The sequence below is a fragment of the Poecile atricapillus genome, chromosome 7 (genome assembly GCF_030490865.1).
Source record: "Poecile atricapillus isolate bPoeAtr1 chromosome 7, bPoeAtr1.hap1, whole genome shotgun sequence".
Classification (NCBI taxonomy): Eukaryota; Metazoa; Chordata; class Aves; order Passeriformes; family Paridae; genus Poecile; species Poecile atricapillus.
In genome coordinates, this window is record NC_081255.1 from 17,105,343 (window position 1) to 17,127,461 (window position 22,119).

The 22,119-nt window shown below is 39.6% G+C and overlaps 1 protein-coding gene and 1 non-coding gene across 2 annotated transcripts; one reads left to right on the forward strand and one right to left on the reverse strand.

Annotated features, from left to right (window-relative positions):
• The first annotated feature begins 399 nt into the window (after positions 1-399).
• DNTTIP2 (deoxynucleotidyltransferase terminal interacting protein 2) lies at positions 400-9,298 on the forward strand. Its single transcript, XM_058842883.1, has 7 exons — positions 400-759; positions 1,560-3,289; positions 4,732-4,864; positions 5,518-5,613; positions 5,991-6,155; positions 7,306-7,415; positions 8,744-9,298. Exons 1-7 carry the CDS (start codon positions 649-651, stop codon positions 8,835-8,837), a joined length of 2,439 nt encoding a protein of 812 aa, XP_058698866.1. The 5' UTR covers positions 400-648; the 3' UTR covers positions 8,838-9,298.
• Positions 9,299-12,238: 2,940 nt separating this feature from the next.
• TRNAR-UCU (transfer RNA arginine (anticodon UCU)) lies at positions 12,239-12,325 on the reverse strand. Its single transcript is given in 2 exon segments — positions 12,239-12,274; positions 12,289-12,325. It is a non-coding gene; the product is annotated as a tRNA-Arg (tRNA).
• Positions 12,326-22,119: the final 9,794 nt, after the last annotated feature.

Here is a 22,119-nt window from a genome sequence, read left to right on the forward strand (position 1 = left end):
TTTTAATGTGGGACCAGTGTGTATCAGAGTTCAAAGTAATATGGGTTTAATTTTAAACTTCCCTACTAGCTCTGTGTTGTGTGCTTATGGTTTAACCTCTGCCTGTAAGCTCTGTCTGTATTTGGCTGATTCTGTATCATATTAGACTTGTGTGTGTGCTTTTTTTTATATTGAAATGCTACAAAACAGGAACTGTGCTAAACCAATGTAAAGGCTGCTCTAATGGGAACAACGATTTATTTCCTTTCTGTAAACTGCTAATAGTTTGCTTGCTGTAGAAAACTACCTTTTAATACCTTACGTGGTATTTCTAGAGTCACCAATAGCGTAACACTTTATCAAGTTGCCATTATCTCATTCGTTTGGTTTGCATCATGGTGGGCGAGAGGGGGTTTCCTTCCATGAAAAACCTGAAAGTTTAACTAAAATCTGAAATTACCGTAAGCTTTTTAGTGCAGCATTTTACACTGTCACACATTTTACACCTTCCCAAGTGCCTGCACCCGGCGATTCCTCCGCGTCCTGGCCCGCACCGCGCTGCCCCGCGGGGCGGGGCCGGAACCTCGTTCCCTCCGCGGGGCCCGGAAGGGCGGGCGGCCGGAAGGAAGGCGGGCAGGGAGGAAGCGGCGGCTGCGGCGCGGCGGCAACATGGTGAACACCAGGCGGACGGCGGCGCGGCGCCGGGAGCCGGGGGCCCGGGCAGGCGGTGGCAGCAGCCCCGGCGGTCCCGGTGCCGATCCCGATGCCGGTGCGGCGGAGGTGAGCGGGGCCGGGAGCGGGGCGGGCGGGGCAGCCTCCGCACGGAGCGCGGGGTCGGTGCGCGGCCGCGGAGCCCGGAGGGGCGGCGTCTGTGCGCCCGCTCGCCGTGCCCCTGCCGCAGCCGGCCCTGCGGGACGGAGCAGCCGCCGGAGGTCATTGGGCCATTTAGCGCTGGGGGTTAAAGGTAGGCTTATTTTTCTTTGCGTGACAGATCTTTCAGCATTTCTCTATGTCAGAATAATCATACCTAGTTTTGCGATTGCTGAGAGGCCAGTTTGTTCGTAGACCTAAAATTTATTTTGGACACCATTTTGGGGCACATTTTGACAGTTGATAGTATTTAGTGGTTTATAGTTGTCTTATATATAGATTCAAATATCTCTCTCTCTCTATATATATATGTATGTTCAAAGACTATAGAAGACTTTGAATATTTCTGAACATTTTTTCTGGATTTGCTTTTCCTGACAACTTCACGTAACTTTTTAGAATTAGAGGATATTTGTTTATATTTCTTAAAGGATGTATGTGTTTCTTCTCATGCCCTGACCAAGATACAGTAGAGAGATAAGCAAGTGATGGTTTGTTAAGACTTCTCCCACATAGATAGGGCTACACAGAGACATGTAATGTGTTGTTTGAGTAGATTTGTTTAAAAATATTCTCAGTGATTTTTATAGCATTTTATATTTTAGTATTATATATTATATATATATATTTTAGACCATTTTTATAGCATTATATGTTTTAGCATTATATATTAGAGCATTATTTTTACCTTTTTTTTATTCCTTTTCTAGGTGGGGTCTGCTGAAATTAGTACTCCTGTGACTAGGAGGATGACTAGAAGAACTAAATCAGTTCGTAAGCCAGAGGTGATTCAGGAATCTCAGTTTGAAGAGTTGGAGCATGCAGAAATTAAATCAGATGTCAGTGATAGCTCAGAGATGCAGATCACTGGGAATGAAGGCACAGCTATTCAGTCAGTACAATCAGCTGCTGAACCACAAGTTGATGGTGATGTGTCAGAAGCAGAATCAAACTGCTCTTCTGTGTCTGGTCTCCAGACACCTTTACTTGTAAGAGTAACACGAAGGCGACAAATTGTAATTCCTTATCAACCGGAGTCTGCTGACAAAAAAAGACAAGACAATACAGCTTTTGTAAGTAAGTTAAGTAGGATTCTGGATGAAGATGATGTCTCTGAAGCTGAGTCTTGTTCCTCTGCTGTTTCTGGTGTCCAGATGCCTAATGGTCTCACAAGTACAAGGAGCAGACAAAGTAAAAAGAAATTGCAGCCACATAGAGTTTGTGAAGCCCAGAGTGAAGATACTTCTGATGCAGTATCATGTTGTCTAAGTTCTCACGTGGAACCATCTGTCACTACCAAACGTATTACTAGGAGCATGCAAATTAAGTCACATGCAGAAAATAATAAGCAGACTGAGAAAAAAAATAGATTTGTTTCAGAAGATGAGAATTTATTTGAGGACGCTGTTAAATCTGAGCCCACAATTTCTGATTCTAGACCTACTGCAGAACTTGTCAGTGACACAGAAGATGCTTCCACCCTCATTGACAGTAACATAGAACCCAGTCCACCTAAAAGCAAATGTGCTTCCAAGTGTGCTAATGCACCCCAGAGTGAAGACATGAAAGAAGAGATTTTAAATGATGTGACATCCAGTCTTACAAAAACAAAACAAAGTGATGCTAAGTCACCTGTGAAAAAACAAAAAAAAAATACACAGTCTGTTGAGACAGACCATTCAGAAGCAATATGTGGCCAAATACAAGAAGATCACAGTAAAATACTTGCGAGGGAGGGGAAATTAGAGCGTGTGGCTGTTTCTTTGACTGACTGCATGAGTCCCAAAAAATTTCTAGAATCCCAAGGACAAGAAACACCAAATGAAAGTAAAAAAATTGCAGAATGTGAAAGAGCAGATGCTGAGGCAGATGCACAGCAGTCTTTGTCATGTGATGAGAAATTAAGGAAGAGTAAGCAAGCCAGTGCAGTGAGCAGCCCATCAAAGGACATGGCTGTTACACAGACAGCTAAAAGCTTTGATAAAAGCAGGATGTGCGAAATTGGTGCAGACAGGGGTGACAACCAAACAAAAGAATATGTAGTATCCCATAGCAGTGAAAAACCAAGCAGTGATAATGACTCTGTTGCATTGTTTCTGAGTGAAAGTGATGACTCTGAAAACAGTGATGTGGCAGACATAGATACAGTCAATAAGAATCTGTGCTATAAGAAGTCAGATGAGAGAACTCCCTCCTTAAAAAAATCCTTAAAAAGTGGTTCGCTGCATGTTGAAGGTCTTTTTGTAATTGATACTGAGCCTGGCATGAGTTCCAGCCAAAAGTATTATCTGGATGATGTAGACCAAGACAGTGGTGATGAAAGTAAGCATGAAGGAGATGAAAAAGATAAAGAATTAGACTTGGAAGAGGATGAAGAGGAATTGATAGATGAAGATGAAAAAGATGAAGATGATGATCTGTTGAAAAATAAGGTTGATGTGTAAGTATCTTGCTAGGAATAGCTAAGGAATCTGCATTTCATTTAAGCATATGTACATTATAATATGCACATTAAGTGCAGGATAATAAGGGACTAGTTGCATCACATTTATCATGTTGCTGCAGAAAATGGTGTTGCACATATTATAAAATATGAATATGGTCCATAAATGGAGGTTTGGGGATTTTTTTCAGTTTTAAATATAGTAGTAACAGAACTCTGAATTTTTTTTTTGCTATCTGGAGGCCTTGTACATGCTCAGCTTAAAAAACGATGTGAAACTTTTAAACTGGTCAGGCTGACTGAATTGATTATTCAGGTCACCATTTTATTTTTTTTTTTTCCCAGTTGGAATGTAGATAACAAAAGATCCAGTAAATTCCTTACACAATGCCTGATTAGATATTGTTTTAAAAGTTGCATATAATTTTATGTGTCAGTTCTTGCTGTGCTGTGGATGGTGACACTTCAGGTGAAACCTAGCATGGAATCAGAATCATTTAGGTGGGGTGATACTTCTTGAATTCTTGTACTCCAGCTGCTGCTTAAATCCCTTCTTATGTTTAAAGTGTAATAGTTGTTTAGGTTGGATAGATAAATCTTAATCTATTTAAAACCTTCTTCTGGTAGACCAAAAGTCTTAGCTAAGAAGACTTAGCCAAGCAGTCAGTATGAAGGCCTTGTACAATATCAGTCACAGTTTGATAGAAAGTTGTTAGAAGTTTATATTAATAAGCATTAAGCTACAGTAAATACCTGTTGTACCTTTTTAGGTATTACCATCTTTTCTCCATTGTACTTTAGAGCTTTTAAACATTCTTGTCATCAAAAACAGCCATTGTACATTGTTTGTGGATACATCCCTTTGGCTGTGAAAGACTAACTTGGAAATTTGATAGAACCATCAGGGCTCTGGATGCAATCATCCAATCACTTTCTTATCCAAGTTTAATGACTTTGTTCCTAGTATGGTTATACAGGCAAGGACTTAAACATTCCTACAGTGAATTCTACTTTCTTCATACTGCTTATTAAAAGTTACAGTATTTTTACCACCAATATGTTTTTTCTCTTTAGCTAGCAAGCTTGTATAAAAGGATGCTGGTCATGAGTTCTTTTGACAAGGTTAAGAAAATTGACAGATTCAATTATACAGAAGTTAATAATATCTGAGAGTCCAGCATTAGAGTTAATATGAAAGATTTGTGGAAGTGATTCCACGGGTATTTTTTAATAATAAGTCTTATTTCATATAATGGCATGAATCTCCCCGCACCTGTCATTTCAAAATTGCATAATCTAGATAACAAGACTTAAAATCATTGCAGAACCTAATTGTGAAGAATAAGAAAAGTATTTTTTCTTTAATCTTCCTCAGAATACAGTAGGTTTAGGCTGCACGCATGTTACAATGTTTTAATAATTAACTATTTCTCCTTTAGTTTGCATCTTTCCAGTAGCATAGACCCTGGTCTGAATATCAATAAGCTTGGAGGTTTATATATCAGTTTTGATGCAAAAAATCAGAAGTCTAGATCGAGTGTGATTAAACCACTGAAGGAGAAGAAGGACCAGGTAATGTGTTTACAATTATTCAGTTACCTTTGACTACAGTAACATGAAGCTGTTAAACTAAGAAGGTTGTTTGATTTTAAAGAAGTACCCTTTTCGTGCCTCATTGAGAACTTACATTCTTTTTTTAACAGAGTGTGGTTTTATATTTAATTTTAGTAGTGAAAGTTTAAATATACCTGACTTTTCAGAAACTGAAAACCAGTGCAAATTCTAGCATCTCGTAAAATAAACCAGATTTTATTATACTGGAGTTTTGCCTAATGATACACAAGCTTAAGGTCTGCTGACAAGATATTTAGTCCATAGCCGGAATGAATTTCAGTAAATACCCTATTATGGGCTTAGCAGGTTTTTTTTCAAAAGCATCCTTTGAAGTAAAGGGACTATTTTATTTTTACTGACTCTTTTCTTTGGCTCATCCATGATAGTCCTCTTTACTCCGGAGGATTTGCTGTCTCACTTCCTCTGGAGCAAGTCAGTTGCTTTCTGTTGTTGTCCAGTGTTCTATTTTGAAGATCCTTATTGCTTGTATATTGTATTAGAATGCTTGCTTAGATTCTACATGATTCCTTCAGTAGGTTTTGTAAATACAGTTAAGCAGTAAAATTTGTATCAGTGAGGTCATCCTCTAATGTTCAAAAAAATTCTTACAGCTCTTGCAGAAGAGTGTAATAACTCCAGACTTTGAAAGAAAGGAATGTGTCCCACCCTACAAGGAGTCACTTCACCAGCTAAAGAAGCAGCGCAGGGTAAGTGAAGAGCTGGTAATGCCTCAAATAACAAAATAAGCTGTGGTAGAAAGCTGCATGCTGGGACTCTGCATATCCAGGCCTCACTGGAAATGGAGGGATGAATTCCAATTTAGTGTCTTCTTTGAGCTGTCCCGTGAAAAGTTATCCTTTCAGTCAGCAGCCCAGTGAAGTGAATGGTTATATGTTCAGTACAAATCTGTCATTGATGCAGTGCTGATAACCTCCTTTATAACAGTGGTCATAAAATACGTATTTTAAGGGTACATATTTGCATTCTAAATGCTTTATCTGTCTTTTGTATAGGGAGGAGTTCCCTCTTCTGTCCCATCCTAGTTACTGAATACAAATTCATTGTTCATGGTATTGCATCCTAGGCGGAGCGAGAGAAAACAACAGGTGATGGCTGGTTTGGTATGAAAGCACCAGAAATCACAAGTGAACTGAAAAATGATCTTAAAGTTCTGAAAATGAGAGCGTCTTTGGACCCTAAGCATTTCTATAAGAAGAATGATAGAGATGGTCTCCCCAAGTACTTCCAGGTAAGGAAGCAGCAGAAGGTGGCATTGTACTGCTGAAGTTTTGAACAGCTGTTTAAGGATACCTAATAATGTATATTTTGTAGGTAGCTTCTATGTTTATTTAATTTCCTGTCTTTATTATTAAAGTGTTTTGATTTCTAGGCTGGAGTTTGCAACTGTTTAACTTTGTGTTACATATGTATATATGCTGTTGATTTTTTTAGCCTTGGTTGATCTCATAGAAGTGAACAAATATACTGACTCCATATTTGAACCCTTGGAGGACTAGATTTTCACTGCTTTTTTGGAGTACAGGCCTTTTTAAACAAGTGTGTAGAAAATAATAGGCTTTTATTTTTTTACTAGCTAATATAGTTTAAATCGAGAGAGCTACCTTTCTGATAAGCTGAAATTTTTTCTGCTTGTATCTCTAAGCTTTGAAATGGTTTGCATCAATAAAGAAATTACTACGGAAGCTATAGAATTAGGCCTCCAGAAACTTTGACTATTTAGCATGCTTGAGGAAATGCTTTCATTTCTCAAAATGATGCCACTTGACTCTGAAGGGTGGAGGGTATTGTATGTTTTTTAAATCAGAGAAATATAGACTGAAGTGTTCCACGAAATTAGATCTATGCAGGTTTATTTTCACTGCATGAAACATGTACTGTGTGTATATCTTTACTGCTAACCTGTGCTATGAGAGCTGACTGACATACTGGTTTGAAAAAATGTGATAATTTTCAGGATGAAGCCCTTGTATTAAATTAGCTGCTGTGTTGTCATCTACCAAAGCCACCAGAATGAGAGACAGGAATAGGTTTAAGGTGGTCATAAAGGATTATTTTCCCTTATGTTTAAAATGTTTAGAAGTTAAGAACTGGATTTCATATATGAATTAGGGTTGATACAGCAGTCCAGCATTGAAAACTGTAGAGTCTTAAAGCTCAGGCTTTCTTCTCGGCACTCCCCAAAGAGACCAAAAGGGACTCTGCATACAAAACATGACTTACTTATTCTGGTATTTTGCACTTTTATTAAGCAGCTGTCATGCTCATCTGCTCTGTAGGTGTCTTCACACATATTGCTGGGGATTAAAAAAAAAAAAAAAAGGCATAACAACATCTTCTTGTTCATGTACAGTACGAATGTTTTCATTTTTCTTTCCTAGGTTGGAACTGTAGTTGATTCTCCCATAGACTTTTACCACAGTCGAATCCCTAAGAAACAGAGGAAGAGAACAATTGTGGAAGAGCTGCTTGCAGATTCAGAGTTCAGAAGGTATTTTAAAGTAGTTTTGTAATTTTAATATCCTATGTAAAAGAGGAGTATTTTTAACTCTGTAGCCTTTTTTGGTTTTATTCAGCTTGTAGGGTGGTTAGCACTTCCATAGTACTGCCATTTCGAAGGCCTAAGGAACCTGTATCTACGGGGATAATTAGACTGAGATAATGTATATTTCATCTTCATTAAAGGGTTTTATCCAGCTTTGGTCATCACTATTGGCAGCCACTCTTAAAGACTGATTATTTTTTCTTGGCATAATGGATAAAAAAGAGCAGCCTGTAATTCTGTGAATGTTGATATTATTTAATTTCATAAAGACATCGGTCTGCCACCTGTCATGGGAGTCAAAACTCTGCTAGAAGAGTTACGTAAGATTATGATTGGATTAATTAATGTCTGCATAGCTTGCAGTTCTCAGAGTAGATAATTTAGTTGGTCCGCTTTGGTATTGGTCATTACATGATGTTAATCTGCATGTCTCTTCACATAATGAAAATTTTTATTTGAAGTAGTGCATGATTTGGGATTACAGAGTTAATTTTGTTAGACTTGTAACTTTAACTATAATGTTGGGAAGGCAAGTTACTGCATCTGTTTCTTAAGTAGTTTTCTGGTTTGACTGATAAATTAGGTATTTATTAGAAAGTAGTTTTAAAAAGGTATATATTTGAAATTTGATCAGTTGATTTATGTTGTGGCCAATTAAGGGATTTAATCATATACTTCAGCATTAGTGCAGGTATTTGTCAGATTTTGTTGTTGCATTTAAAGCCTCAGCACTGCTCAGTGTGCAGTGTCTGTCATACTCATCACTGCAGGTTCATAAGAGTCTGTGTTAGAGGAGCTAGCAACTCATATTCAGTAATTACCCTGCTCACTGTTTAGTATTCACCTCAGCTTTCTGTTTGGAGTAGAGTAAGGTTTATTATCTTGAGTGTGGTGAGAAGGCACTGTAAAAGCAGGTGCAATTTCTTCATGGTATTGTTGAAATTCTTGAGTCTTCCCCTTAAGAGCAGTAGCAGTGTTTCAGCAAACTGTCCAAAATGTGACTGCATATGCAGTGAAGACCCAACCCCTCCCAAAACCAAAATTAATTACAAAATTCAATAGAATTTACTTCCAAAGCAAATTTACCTGCATTTATCATTGATCCAACTGTTGATTCTCCTTTACTTACACACAAATGTATAAATCAAAGAATCTGATTCAGAAAACATGAGAAAATTCAGTTTGGCAAATAATGTGCATAGAGTAGTGTCCATGTTATCTTTTCCTGAACTTTGGTTTGCCATGCTTAAAAGTAAATTATCTATTTTGTTCAGATATAATAAAAAGAAGTATCAGGAGATCATGAGTGAAAAAGCAGCTTTTGCAGCAGGGAAGAGGAATCGGAAGAAGAGGAAATTTCACAATTAAGAATTGAAGAAAAATACCAAGCTGGAACAACTTACTTGTTATAAAACTTTCTTACAGAATGCTTTGGTTGTGGTGTTTTGTTTTGTTTTTTTTAAGATTGCAGGTCACGTACAAATTGAGGTTTAGGGAAATTCTTGCCATGAGAATTTGCAAGGAAGCTTTAGAAAATTATCAGGTATCTCAATTTAAATTAATTTAGATTTTTCAGTTACTTTTTATTTTAATTAATATTTATGTAAAGAGATAATGATATGAAAGCATATTGTTACATTTGAGTACAAAATTCAATTTCACAGATTGGGGTCTTCTCAGGCTTCAGATTTCACATCAATTAATTAGTAAATTCAGTTTGAAGTTTTTTGTGTAATTCATCTTGTCATATATTGTGTGCCAGAATATATTTTTCCATGACTTGTCAGAGGTGCTGCTGGCCAAAACTAATGGAAGGCATTGAAAAATCATTGGGTTGTGAAGAATTTATTTCAACACTGACCATAATAGTATAGAGAATGTCCTGGAATTCAGTGCCTACACATATACTTTCATATTTATGTGTGCATATATTATAATATATATATTATTTCTAAGATACAAACTGCATATTATTTAATAAATAAGTAAGTAATATTTATATGTAAAATGTTAACAATCATGTTTTGCTTTTATTAACTTCTACCATTTGATCACTGTCTAATGATATTTTGAAAATAACATTGGCATCCATTATCTAGGGTGTGGTGTGCAGACTGTGTCTGTTAGCTGACCTGGAGCAAGGTGAACAAATGGAGTGAGTCTGGAAGGTCCCTGTTGCCACTGTAGAGCCAGAGATATCATCAGCTCAGTTCCCCCTCAGTGACGGGTCAGGACCGTTTGTGGTTGTCAGAACTGCTGTAGTGTTTGGTTGGTTTTTAATTACCTGGTCATTTTATTGCTGTTACAATTAGTGTAATTTAGTTGCTGCCCTGAGGTAGCAGAAAAGATGGATAATAGAAGAAATTAAACTGGCACTACATTGTCTTAGGTGGATTGGGTGATTGGGATGTAGAAGTCACTATCAGAGGAGCAGTGGTCGATTGTTTCCTTACCACAAGAGCACTGAATTTTAAAGGTTGCAAATCTTAAGCAAGAATTGCTTAAAATTATGTTCTTGACTAATGTTTAACCATCAAGTTTTCTACTGAGAAGTAGTTTTTTTAAGGATTAGTTAGTTGTGCTGAAATGAACATTGTGGTATATACTGACCACCAACTGAAGCTTGAAAGAAATTTTCCTCAGATCCTTTGGGATTTTTTTTTTTTTAATCATTCTGAAGTTGGCCATAATGTTTTACTACCAGAAACAGACAGGAATCTAGAGTCCTTAAAAAGTCTTCACTGCCGGGAGATGAATGGTGTCAAAGTGAATTCATTGGGAAATATTTAACAAGTACCAGTAGAACCACCTGTCCCCAGGTCTCAGTTAATATGCACAGGCTATTTTAATGCAATGATATTTATGCTAGTATCTCTATTTCCAGTAAATTATAAAAAAGCCAGTAAAAACAACTTTGGTGTCGTGTTCGCTGGCTGAGACATGGAAGCACAAAAAAGTTAATACTGAACACAGAGAAGAAAACCAGGCACCACAGTAGTTTTCATCCTGTTGCATCCTGAGCTGTTCAGGTGCAGCTTTGGAGAAGCAGCATGCGAGCCTGAAAGCCTTCAAAAGAGAAGTGCAGGCTGTGGTGTTACACAGCAAACAAGAGCTCCATGCCTGTTGCTCAGGCTGCTCAATAGCTACAGAAGTTACTTCATGTGCAGCATAGCTAGAAAGGGATTTGGTTTGTGTTCTATATCCTTTCCCTTCATTTTATTCTTCTAATCCCTTCAGTTTTGTCCCACACTGTGCCCAGGGAGTGTTCTGTGCAGACGGGCCGAGGTGTGCTGGCTGTTCCCAGGGCTGCAGGTGGCACTTGCAGGTTGTGCTGGCCGGCTGTGCCAGTCACCTTTGCCTGTGCCTCAGCCTCTGCGAGATGAGGCACTGGACAGAGCCCCTTTTCTTCGCCACCAGTTTACACTAAAGCACTGACAGACGGGCTTTGAAATCAACGTAAAGTTTAAGGTGCTGGAGAGATTAAAACCCAAATGCACCATGCGAATGCCTGTGGTTATTAGATTTCTCTAAAAACACATAAAAACTTCTGTGAAGCTTTGCCTATCAATTACAAGTAGCATTTCCTTTTTATGGCAGAAATATTTGTGCTAATTTGTAATTCTGCCTTTACTGACTGTGATGGTAAATGTGCCTAATGGTGTGTTTCATTTCCAGATTTTCCTTTATTGCTTTTAAATAAGCATTATTACAGTTGGAAATTATACCTGCAGAATTAAAAATAATTTATCAAGAAAACTCCACAAATTCAATAATTCAGGAGTCATTAATTTATTCTATTCTGAGCAAAATCAAGGCGGTTTGTTTATTGCTGCTGTTTTGTTTTACCACCTAATTTGATTGCTGTAATTAAAACGGTTCTTCATCTTCAATCTGTCGGTAAGTTAGAAAAGATGGTGTTGATTCCGGTGTTTTGTCGGCTTCAGTTTGTGGGCTTGTTTCATTACTTGAAAGTAACCAGAAATTAATCACGGTGACCCATCTTAACTGAAGTGCCTCCAGGAAAGACAAAGTCTTGGTTTTTCAAGTAAAATTACTTTCTGCAGACTGTCCTGGAAGCGTAGCGGCCCTACCGGGCTGGCTGTCAGTTCTGACCGCTCTGACGGAGCTCGGGCCGGGCAAGGGAGAGCAGAGCCCTTCTCCCGCTGCCTGAGGGCGGTGGGACCGGGCAAGGGAGAGCAGAGCCCTTCTCCCGCTGCCTGAGGCCGGCGGGACCGGGCAAGGGAGAGCAGAGCCCTTCTCCCGCTGCCTGAGGGCGGTGGGACCGGGCAAGGGAGAGCAGAGCCCTTCTCGTGCTGCCTGAGGGTGGTGGGACCGGGCAAGGGAGAGCAGAGCCCTTCTCGTGCTGCCTGAGGGCGGTGGGACCGGGCAAGGGAGAGCAGAGCCCTTCTCCCGCTGCCTGAGGCCGGCGGGACCGGGCAAGGGAGAAGGAGAGCCGAGCCCTTCTCGTGCTCTGCCTTCTCGCTGGCGGTGAGGAAGCCTCGTGTCGCCAGGCCGAGCGAACACGCCAGGTTCGGTCCATGGCGGCTGTCGCCGCAGGCTTCCAGCGTTCCCCAGACCGCCAGGCACTGCGGGAGGCGGGCCCGGAGAGCCTCGCTGACGGGAGAAGGGCCAGGCCGGATACCTGTGGCGGTGAGGTAAGGGACGGGAGAGCGCGGGGGAAAGATTTCCGCCCAAAAGGCGTAGGGGGCGGGGAAATTTATAAAAACTGGGAAAAAAAAAAAAAAAATAGGAAGGAAAAAGAGAAGACACGACTCCGCCGGGACTCGAACCCGGAACCTTTGAATCCCTTCAAACCCTCTAGAAGTCCAATGCGCTATCCATTGCGCCACGGAGCCACCTGTTGGAGTCTTCGCACACCGTCTATAGAGCCTGCGCGCGCCGTCACGCGTTAGCCGTCGATGCTTCGACTTTTTTTTCTCCTTTTTTCAGTTTTATCTTTCTTAGCCAGCATGAATAGTGTTAGTCGTACACCGGGATGCGCAAACGAGCCTCGCGGCAGCCCCTGTGTGCTGCCTGAGCGCTGCCCACGGCCCGGGTGGAGCCCACGGCTTCCTGTGCAGCGCTCGCCAGGGGCCTGCGTCCTCATTTCTCACGGAAGACCGACTTCATCGGTGGTCAGTGTGTTTGTCGTCATCCCACTCTGACGTTTCCAGTACTGATCCTTATGCTCGAGAGATATAATTATAATCCACAATTGCCTTGTATTGAGGAACTCTTCCTCCAGAAGTCTGTACATGGTCAGTAGCACCGCCCTCCCCAGTGGATTCAGAAAGGGAAATTTTTCCATAAAAGCTGTAATTCTAGTCTGAAACAAATCTGCAGTACTATTTTTCAAAACCATTAATAGGCATAATAGAAACCCCAAGAGACAGAAGTATGCAGTTACTCTTTCTTTAACCTTGCCTTCCAGTATATTGCAAGTGGAGCCTCTGGCCTGCTCGGGGAGGGCGTGCAGGGCTCTGGACAGTGAGGACTGTGCAATAAAACTTCGTGAGACTCTCGTGCTACACTTTATCATAATTTAAAACTACAGGTATCCATAAGAGTGGAGAATAGCACGTAAATAAGCACACCCTAAAATCTGAGGGACAAGGAAGCTAATCACATGCATATAAAACAACTCAGAGGTATTGCATGCAGGACTGAGATACCGAGTGCAATGAATAACCGAGGTGACTCAGGCACTCCGGCAGTGTCCTGTGGTTCCCGGGAAGCCAGCTGCTGCCCCTGTGGCCAGCAGTGAGCCAGCACTCTTGAGCTGCCTGACGACTGAGTAGCTCCTGCAACGCTGCCCGGAAAAGGAGGCTGCTGGAAGCATTCAGCAGGTACAGCAAGTACCAAATTGGAGGTACAAGCCCCAAGCTTGACTGTTGTTGAGCCAGAACATTTGTAAACACACCAAGATTCACTAAGCTGTACAAGATTCAGAGCAGGTCTGGCCAAATTTCTAAGCTCTGGGTCTTACAACAATTGTTCTGCTATGGATAGAACTCTTCATAGTGCTTCTGGTAAAGGAATGTAAAGTCTGGAAAATTTGACTCCTCGAAGCCCTGTAGTGCACAAAAGAAGCAGAAGTCTTGTTTTTAAGAACTGAGTTGATCTTCAGAATAATAAGCTTAAATTTATGTTTGTGCAATTCAAATAAACTTCTTGTCAGTAACTAAGAATTGCTGTAAACATCTTGTAGTTTGTGGACACCTGGGCACGCTCATTGTGGGGTGCAGTGAGTGTTGGTGCCTCACCCAAGTGATCTGGTAGTGCGGCGCCTTTGGACAGCATGGCACTAAGTGGCTGCAGATGGTAAAGAACCAGAGAAGAACCATTCTTTTCTGTCACAAGACTAGTTCTGAGACTGTAAGAGTGAAGATTTGTAACACTCACATGATTGTTACTTCCTCCTCTCATATTTTCGTTGTGGATAGTTGCTTTATAAAGTTAAACAAGGGCTGGTTCCATTCATGCAAGATGAACTAGGACTGACTATGAAAACGTTTGGAATTTTTCCAGAAATGTTTCAAAATATTCAAGTCGTTTTGCTTTTTTATTGTGTGAATGCAGTCCCTATGCAAAGTCCACAGTTAGCATTTGGACAGCAGATGGAGCTACTGCATGAGAAGCAGGGCAGCTCACGGGTCATGAACTCAGGAACTGTGGTCATAGGCAAAAACGAGCGACCTGATTAACCTCTGCTGGCGCCTGGACCCAGATCAGTCCTTTGGACTTTCTCTCTTCTGGGACTGTCTGAAGTCCACTTGTGTTGCAAGCTGTCTTTCATTTCAGCTTCTCTTCAACTTTATGTTCCTTTTCAAGGAGCAGAAGTTACTTGGAATAGAGTTGTGCTGGGTTTAGTTACTGGCACTCAGAGAAATTTTACTGAGCTCAACCATGTGCCATTTTGCTAATTTTTAATGGGAGGAGAAACTGAGGTAGGAATACCTTGACACAAGTCAGGAAGTGAATCAATGGCAGGAAAAAAATATTATCATATAGGAGTATTCTATTGATTAAAATTAATGTTATTTATGTTATAAATATAAATAGATGTTAAAACATCTAGATGTTATTTATTAAATTGATCTTTGAGAGATGTTTTACAACATGGGTTTCAACATGAACTGCTATTGATGTACTGTAGTGCTGTGTACTATATATTAAATTACTTTTGGTAGGATTTGAGCTTTAAAATGAATTAAAACAGCAAGTTCCAAATTTGCAGGGCTTCTACAGAGGTTTGTTGGGAGTACCACCAGCTTTCTCTAAGAACAAGTGTAATTAATACTCTTGCTGAAAGAGGTTAGAGAAGGCTCTCATGCATAGATTACCTAAATGGGACCCTTGCACCATCTGTACATTTACAATGTAGGATTTACAGTGGGAGGATTATTATAACCTTACTGCTCTAATGATTCACCTGTGTAGTGCAGAAAGAGAAAACATTCTTCAAAGTGACAGGAAAAAATGCTGGGATGCACAAGGTCTAAGGATACTAGAAAGAACTCTTTCAGGGAGGGCTTCTTTTGGTAATTTACGATTTTCATTTTGTTTTATTTTCTTAACATGAAGATAAATGCTCTGTGTTGTATATACTTCTGCATCTCTGTCTTTTCCTCAGTGAAGGCTGTAATTGCCATGTGACTATCAGGGTATTGGAGAATTTGTTTGTCAGGCTGCCAGCAGGAAGCTGTTAAGAAACTCTTCCAATTCTCTTACTTATGGTTGTTGTTGGACTAATGCATGTTCTGTCCTCTCGAATCTGTTTGGGTAGATAGGAGAAATTCCCAAGAGTAGTGCCTTTGAAGAGTTGGGGACACGTGATCAGTTATGCCAAATCATCACTACAAGGCATGATAATGTTAACTGTGTGTAGGTCTATTAACAGATCAGGTGTTGCAAAGCCATTTACTTCAGGAGTGCTCCCTAATAGTGCCAAACCTAAGCAGTCATATGGCATCTCTCAGAGCATTGCAACAGAACATTTGGAAAAGTCCCAGCCTCTTGCCAAAAGTGGAGTACATCTGATTTACAGAGAGTTAGGAGTCTGTTTCAAGAGAGTTTCAATGTTTTCTGTTGTTAATTTGATCTGTTTTTTTAATCCTTTTTTTTTTTCCAGAAATGCATAAGATTTGTGTCAAACACCCTTCAAAAATATCCAAAGTGATGTCTTCCACTATATTTTAAAATTATAGTCTTAAAAAGGCCCCCATTTTGTTTTTCTTAAAAATAATGTTTATCATTTTACTTAAGAGCCAAAGCAGACTTAAAAGACTACACCCTTGAGTTAATAATTATCAAAGAGAAAGTTGACTGTGCAAAATTTTGTTCTTGTCTTACATTTTGAAGTCTAGGTGTAACCATTGAGGCTTTTTTTTTTTGTAATTAACACTAAGCCACTGAATATTTACAGTCCAGTTGTTCCTTTGCAGCTTTACAGGTGACACTATAACTCAGCTCCTCTTATGCCATTCAGGAGACAAAGTGTATCTGTGGCCTAGTTATTTAATCCTAAACAACTGGATTTTTATTCCAGCTGTGAAACTACTGTGCTGGGTGACTGTGGGCAGCCTGATGCTTTTTCCTTTCTATAAAATATGGACAGCAGATGCCTTTTTATGGTGCTGTGCAAGCCAGTCATCTGCAAGGTAATGTTAAAAAATTGAGATTAAACTTCCTCTGGAAATTCTTTATTATTATGTATTTTGCTTGTAACATCACATCTTTCAAAAGTGAATGGCAAAAGGTAACAGAACCTACACAGTTGACTCAGCTTCTTTTCACCAAGTTTCCCTTCTCCTGTGAATGGGGTTACTAAACACTCTTGGGTGACAGAGTTCTCCTGTCCCCTGCTTACTCAGTTGCTTCCTCAGTTCAGTTACTTGGTTCTTTGTTTTGTAAGAACGAAGCAGTTGTATTGTCCAAATTATCTTGAAACATTGATTTGTGCCGCCTCTGCAGCACAGCATATTGTTCATTAGAGTTGGCACAATGCTCATGTTAACAGAGAAAACTGGTAACATTTGCCGACCTTTCTTTTGAAGATATCCCTGGTTAATAAATCCAGGCCTTAAGTGTTATTACCTTTCTTTCAGATGAAAAAAGCTTTTCATCTCTATTGAATGATACCGTTTTCTGATTAGGGATAGAAAGAGAAAGATTGCACACTCTTGTGTTTTCGATGAGGGATGTTAATATCATGGGATTCACTGCTCTTTAAATTTCCCAGAGTGTTGCATTAGTACTGTGGGAACTATTTTTCTTGACAGCTAAAACTTATTGTGGGGTCACAGTGTCCTGTCACTGCCTGGATCATCACTGGGTGCTAGATGTGTCCCTAAGGTTGGATGTATGTAGTCAGTGCCTTTTCTAGAAGGATCTTGCCAAGCATGTTCTAATGGGATGAAAAGCTTTCATTCATAATTACATTTTTGCTTTTCACCCAATTATGACTATGAGTGACTGACTCAGTATTCCCTCTAATACTGACTGATGTAATCATAGATACAATTCTGTTTCAAAATCGTGCCCTTTTGTCACTATTGCAATTATAAATATTGAAGAGGCTGAAAATCTACCCCCAAATTATAAATACACTCTTCTCCTGACCCAAACAAGTTTTTTACTAAATCTGTTCAAATGTATGCTAATTTTACCATACTGGAAATTTTCAGCAGAATTACCCCTCTGTGGATTTTCAAACCAGTAAATGTGGATTGTATTTTAATGGTTTAATTGTAAATTTGCTATATCTGCTTGAATATTCACTTTAACTGGATCAGAATTTATGAGTTTGATTTTTGTAGCTAAGGTTATTCTGCAACATGAAGTAATGGACTGGATGGCAGAATTCCCAAGTTCTAACTGGCTTTGTCTTGGTCCTGAAGTGTGGTGAGGCAAGCCATTCACATTTTCTTGCAGGGTGATATCCAGCTGCAAGATTTTAGCTCCATAATATTTCTATGGAATTGACAACTCTTCAATTAGTATCCATAGCCTTTTCACTGTTTGAGCACACTTTTCACCTTTCTCATTCCTTTTCTTTTACTCCAAGTGTGAAGGAAGTGTGACTGAGCACCAGAGCCTGCACAGGCACAGTTGTGCAGAGAAGATGCTCAGCAGCTCTTGGTTCACACACACAGTGGACAAGGAAGATCATCAAGCACCTCTAGTCCAAAGGAGTTACCTGTGAATTCTCTGTCTCCTTTGAACAAAAGGATGTCACTAAAAGGACATCACTGCTGTCTTAGGCCTCTTGTATCCCTGCATGCCATCTGCCAAAAGGGAAAGAAATGTCTTCCAATTTCACAAGTTACAGAAAGATCAGAGTGACTTCTTGTGAAAATGAGCATTCTCCTGTACACAGGTAGAAATCTGAAATTATTTTTATAGTAAGAGAAGACCTCAGGGCTTTTTTCAGATATAATTGCTACTAGGGTGTAGATCAGGGATGCACTGGAGCTAAGCAGTTAACTGAGGAAAAGGAGCTATGACAGGAGGTCAGCAGGCTTTGTACCATCGGGGAAAAAATGAGAGATCAACAGAAATCAGATTGAGAGCATTGTTACTTTTGGCAGAAGAAGAGAAGGCTCCTTCTCTGCCTGCAGAAGTGCAATCTACAGAACAAATGTAGTGCCCTGGGAAAAGATGAGGATGAACAAGGACAGTTGGGGGAGGCATTGGAGCCAGCTGAACCTCTGCCAAACATCAACAAGAGTAAAAGACAGCTGATAGGTATTGGAAATTCCCATCTGTAGGGAATGGAAACATTCATCTGCTAAGCTGATGTGATGTTTTGGGATGCTTGCTGAGTGCCAGGATCCAGGATACTGCAGAGAGACTGTCAAGGCTTGTCTGGTCCATAGACTTTTGCTCCTTGCTGAGTCTGCGTGGGCACCAAGGACATATCAGGAGGGACAGTGAAGCTGTGGGGCTGAGGGTGAAGGTTACAAGGGCCCAGATCCTTTCAGTGAACAGCAGAGGCTGGTATAGGAAAGAAGACAGCCTGAGGACAGGTTATTGTAATCTAAAATGAAGTAATGATACAGGGTGAATGGTGTCCTTAAGATAGGGGAGGATCTCACTCTTCCTCTGTGAAAGCAGTGGAGCTGAGGGCCTATCCTAAGTGCCAGTACATAAATGCTTGCAGTGTGGAAAAAAGCAGACGTACTTTGAAGATTGTGCACAGTTGGAAAACTAAGATGTCATTAGAAATAGAATAGCAGTTACTTGAAATGTATGCTTTGGTTATTACTTTCTTAGTAATTTCTAACCTTCTAAAATTCAATTTGATGGTGTCAAATGGTTTTATAACAGAAGGTCGATTGCAGAATTCCAGTTGTAGGTAGACTGACTCATGGTTTAGTGACTTGGATATGTCTGCCAGTCCCTAGCAGAGCCAGCTCAGCTCTGATTTAACTATCTGGAGTTCTACTCTAATCTTCTTTTTCTTATTTTCCATCCATAAAATTGTATAATGACTGTGATTATGTAATGTAGTTAGACTACTAATTCTGTCATTATTTGACCCAGATTTACCATCTTGTACTGGCCAAATTAAAATCTGGTTAATTCGTATTACAGCTGGAAGACTTAATTTACCGTGTGTTGAAGATAATAGATATATGAAAGGAAAGTGAAAACAGCAAAGTTAGTTCATACACCAAGTATATTAAAATTTGTTCTTGAGAATCTTTGTTAAAATTACTGTGTAATTAGGCAGCTGCGTCTTATACTGGTATGCTCTAATACAGAATATTAGTTTGATAGTGTTTCAAGACTGACAAATGTGAAAAAAACCCAAAACTTTGTATCTGTAAGCACAGTAAATTTGTTTTGGAAGTCATTTAGATATTGTGTAAGTGAATGCCATGTTGCAATCTCGCACTAAGCCCAAAAGCAGAACACCGAGTTTGGACTCTGCACTTTTGAAATCTATCGGTACAACTTTTTATTTCTTTTAACAGCCATAGTGGAAGCACATTGAACTAGCATGTGATTTTTATAGCTAATCCTTCCATAGTCTTTGCTCCATATTCTCCTTCCAGTTTTTGTCTCATAAAACCAGTCAGTGAAGTTAATGCAATTTATCACCTAGCAGAAGTTACAGTATGAAGAAACAAAAAGCTGAACATCAAAGAGTCTTCTGTGCAGACAGAGCAGACAAAAGGCTTCTTTGTGATGAATGTGCAGAGTTAGCTCTGCCACTCTAAATCAGCAGTGAATTTTCTTCAGCTCTAGCACTGAAGTAAAAGAATGTCCTTTGTTCTTGTAGGGAGTATACTTTCATTTCCAAACTGCTGGCAGGCAGTGCATTGACTTAACAACACAAAAAATGAATTTCCTGTGTTCAGAATTGCAATGTACTTTTATAGACGTGTATCTTGATTTATTCAAATTATTAATAGGTACCACTCATTCCTGCAGTGAAGTGAAACAAGCAGCTTCCACAGGCTGTGATATCTGGAAATCATAGGAATCTGCTAACAAGACCCCTTATTTTTTGCCACACCCTCCATGGAGATAATGTATTGTTGTTGTTGTTTGTTGTTGTTATTGTAATATATGACTGTAGTTAATTTTGTAAATACCCAAGTTTGCAATCACTAAGGTTTGGAATCTAGGAAAGTATGAAAGAGCCAAAAAAATACTATCACAACTCCCATCCAAAATTACAGAGATTAGGGTAGACATTTACACCAGAGAGAGGGTCAGGGATATTTCAATCAGGTTTCAATACAAGTAGCCTTTTTCCATTAACTTGATACAAAATTATCACTTGCTTTTCTTAGTGCTGTGATGACAAGATATTCCTTTGTGTGTTTAAAAAGGGGAAGATGTCTTCTTAATTTACCTTCAAAGACTAATCTTATTCCCAGGGAGTTTGGAAGGGAAATAGGCCCTTTTTGTATTTGGTATAAATTTCTGTGTAATTGGTGTTTGTTACATAGAGGCCTTGTACTTTTTGACTGAAAGATTTGCATCTTGTTGGATGACAAAGCAGTTATCTAATAGAGATAGTTGTGTGTTTTATGTCACTAATAAGAATGAGAGTGAAATAGCATTTGGTGAAAGTGTGAGAAATTGGATCTCTAGGCAGGCTGAGCAAGTAACTTTTATACTGGGTTAAAATGGAGTAATGGACTCTGCTAGAGAAGTTATTTTAGAATCCTTAGAAAATATGAGAGTGTAAGTGAAAAAAAAAGAAGGTGAAAAGGTGAAGCATAAAGACCTGGATTATGGAGAATGAGAGTAGTGTTGATGGTGCTAATAAAACTTAAGGTTGGTCTTGGGTAGAGATTGTTTTTTCAGGGTCTTCACTTTGGCAGTGCAGAATGGGTTTAGAGTGAGTGTGCAGGTAAAATAGGGTAGAACATGATGAAATCAGTTTCCCAGGCTGTATTAATTTCCTTCTTCATAAAATCAGAAATTCAGATTGTTTTGCTGTCTCTGTGTTGGCAAAGCTTGTGTGACATGCACCCGACATACACCTGCAAGACCAATGCAGTTTAACATCCTTACATAAATGGCAGGATCATTAGTTTTCAGCTTATGAATTTTAACCCTCCTGATGTTAACTTCCTTTGGGTTATATCTAAAAGCAAATTAGTGACCTGTTGATTTGCATCATGAAATATGGGTTTTTTATGGTTCCAGTAAGGAAGACAGACTATAAAGTATCGCTTAGAATACCATTTGTTGTGGCTAACATTGTAAAGGAAAAGGATAGTGTTGTTTTGTTTCCTTCCAGATGCTGAGTTGTGTAATATTGAACAGGTCTCAAATCAGAGCTCAGCACACTGGGCAGAGCCTGTCCAGGGAAGGGACATCTGACATTTTGGTTTTTTTGAACTCTTACAGGATTTTCTTAAAACAATTCTAATTCTCATGTCTACAAACAGAAAGTCAGTTCACTTAAGAAGTGTTTGCTGCACTTTTAGATGGAGACAAGGACACACAGTCAGTGTAATGAGCGGTATGGAGCGAGAGCTCCCTGTGGGCTCCTCTCCTGCAGCTGGCTGTGTCCTGCAGCCACAGGAGATGTGTCACACAGCACGGCCTGACCGCCAGGCTCTGCATCAGCACAGCACCGGCCTGGGCCTCTTAGGGCCATCACTGATTCCTCAGTACCGGCATCTTCTGCCCAGCATCAGTACCCGGGAGGAAACAGTCCTTGGATAAAGTGCTGCAAATTGATGCACTTGAATACCTAGGTTTTGAGAACACCAATGTTTGCAGAGCAGATATACAGCCTGGGTGGATGGGGAGTGATCCTAACTGGAACTTTTAAGACACTTCCATATCATCATCATCATCACTGTTAACAATTCTAATAATAAATACTAATACTACTACTAATAACTAAATAATACTAATAAATATTAATAGTATTATCAATACTAACTAATAAATACTTGTACTATTATCAATACTAATACTACTAATAATAATACATTACAAAATATAATGTGATGCCAGGAATAGATAAGTTTACCTCTCTGTTAGTCTGTTGAACTCGGGACTGATGAAGCGTGTTTCAAGTACGTGCATAGTTTTACACTGACATGAATTAAGTAATTTTGTTGAGGGTGGGGGGAGTGGTGATATTTGGATTTTCTTCTTTCTTCCAGTTTATAAA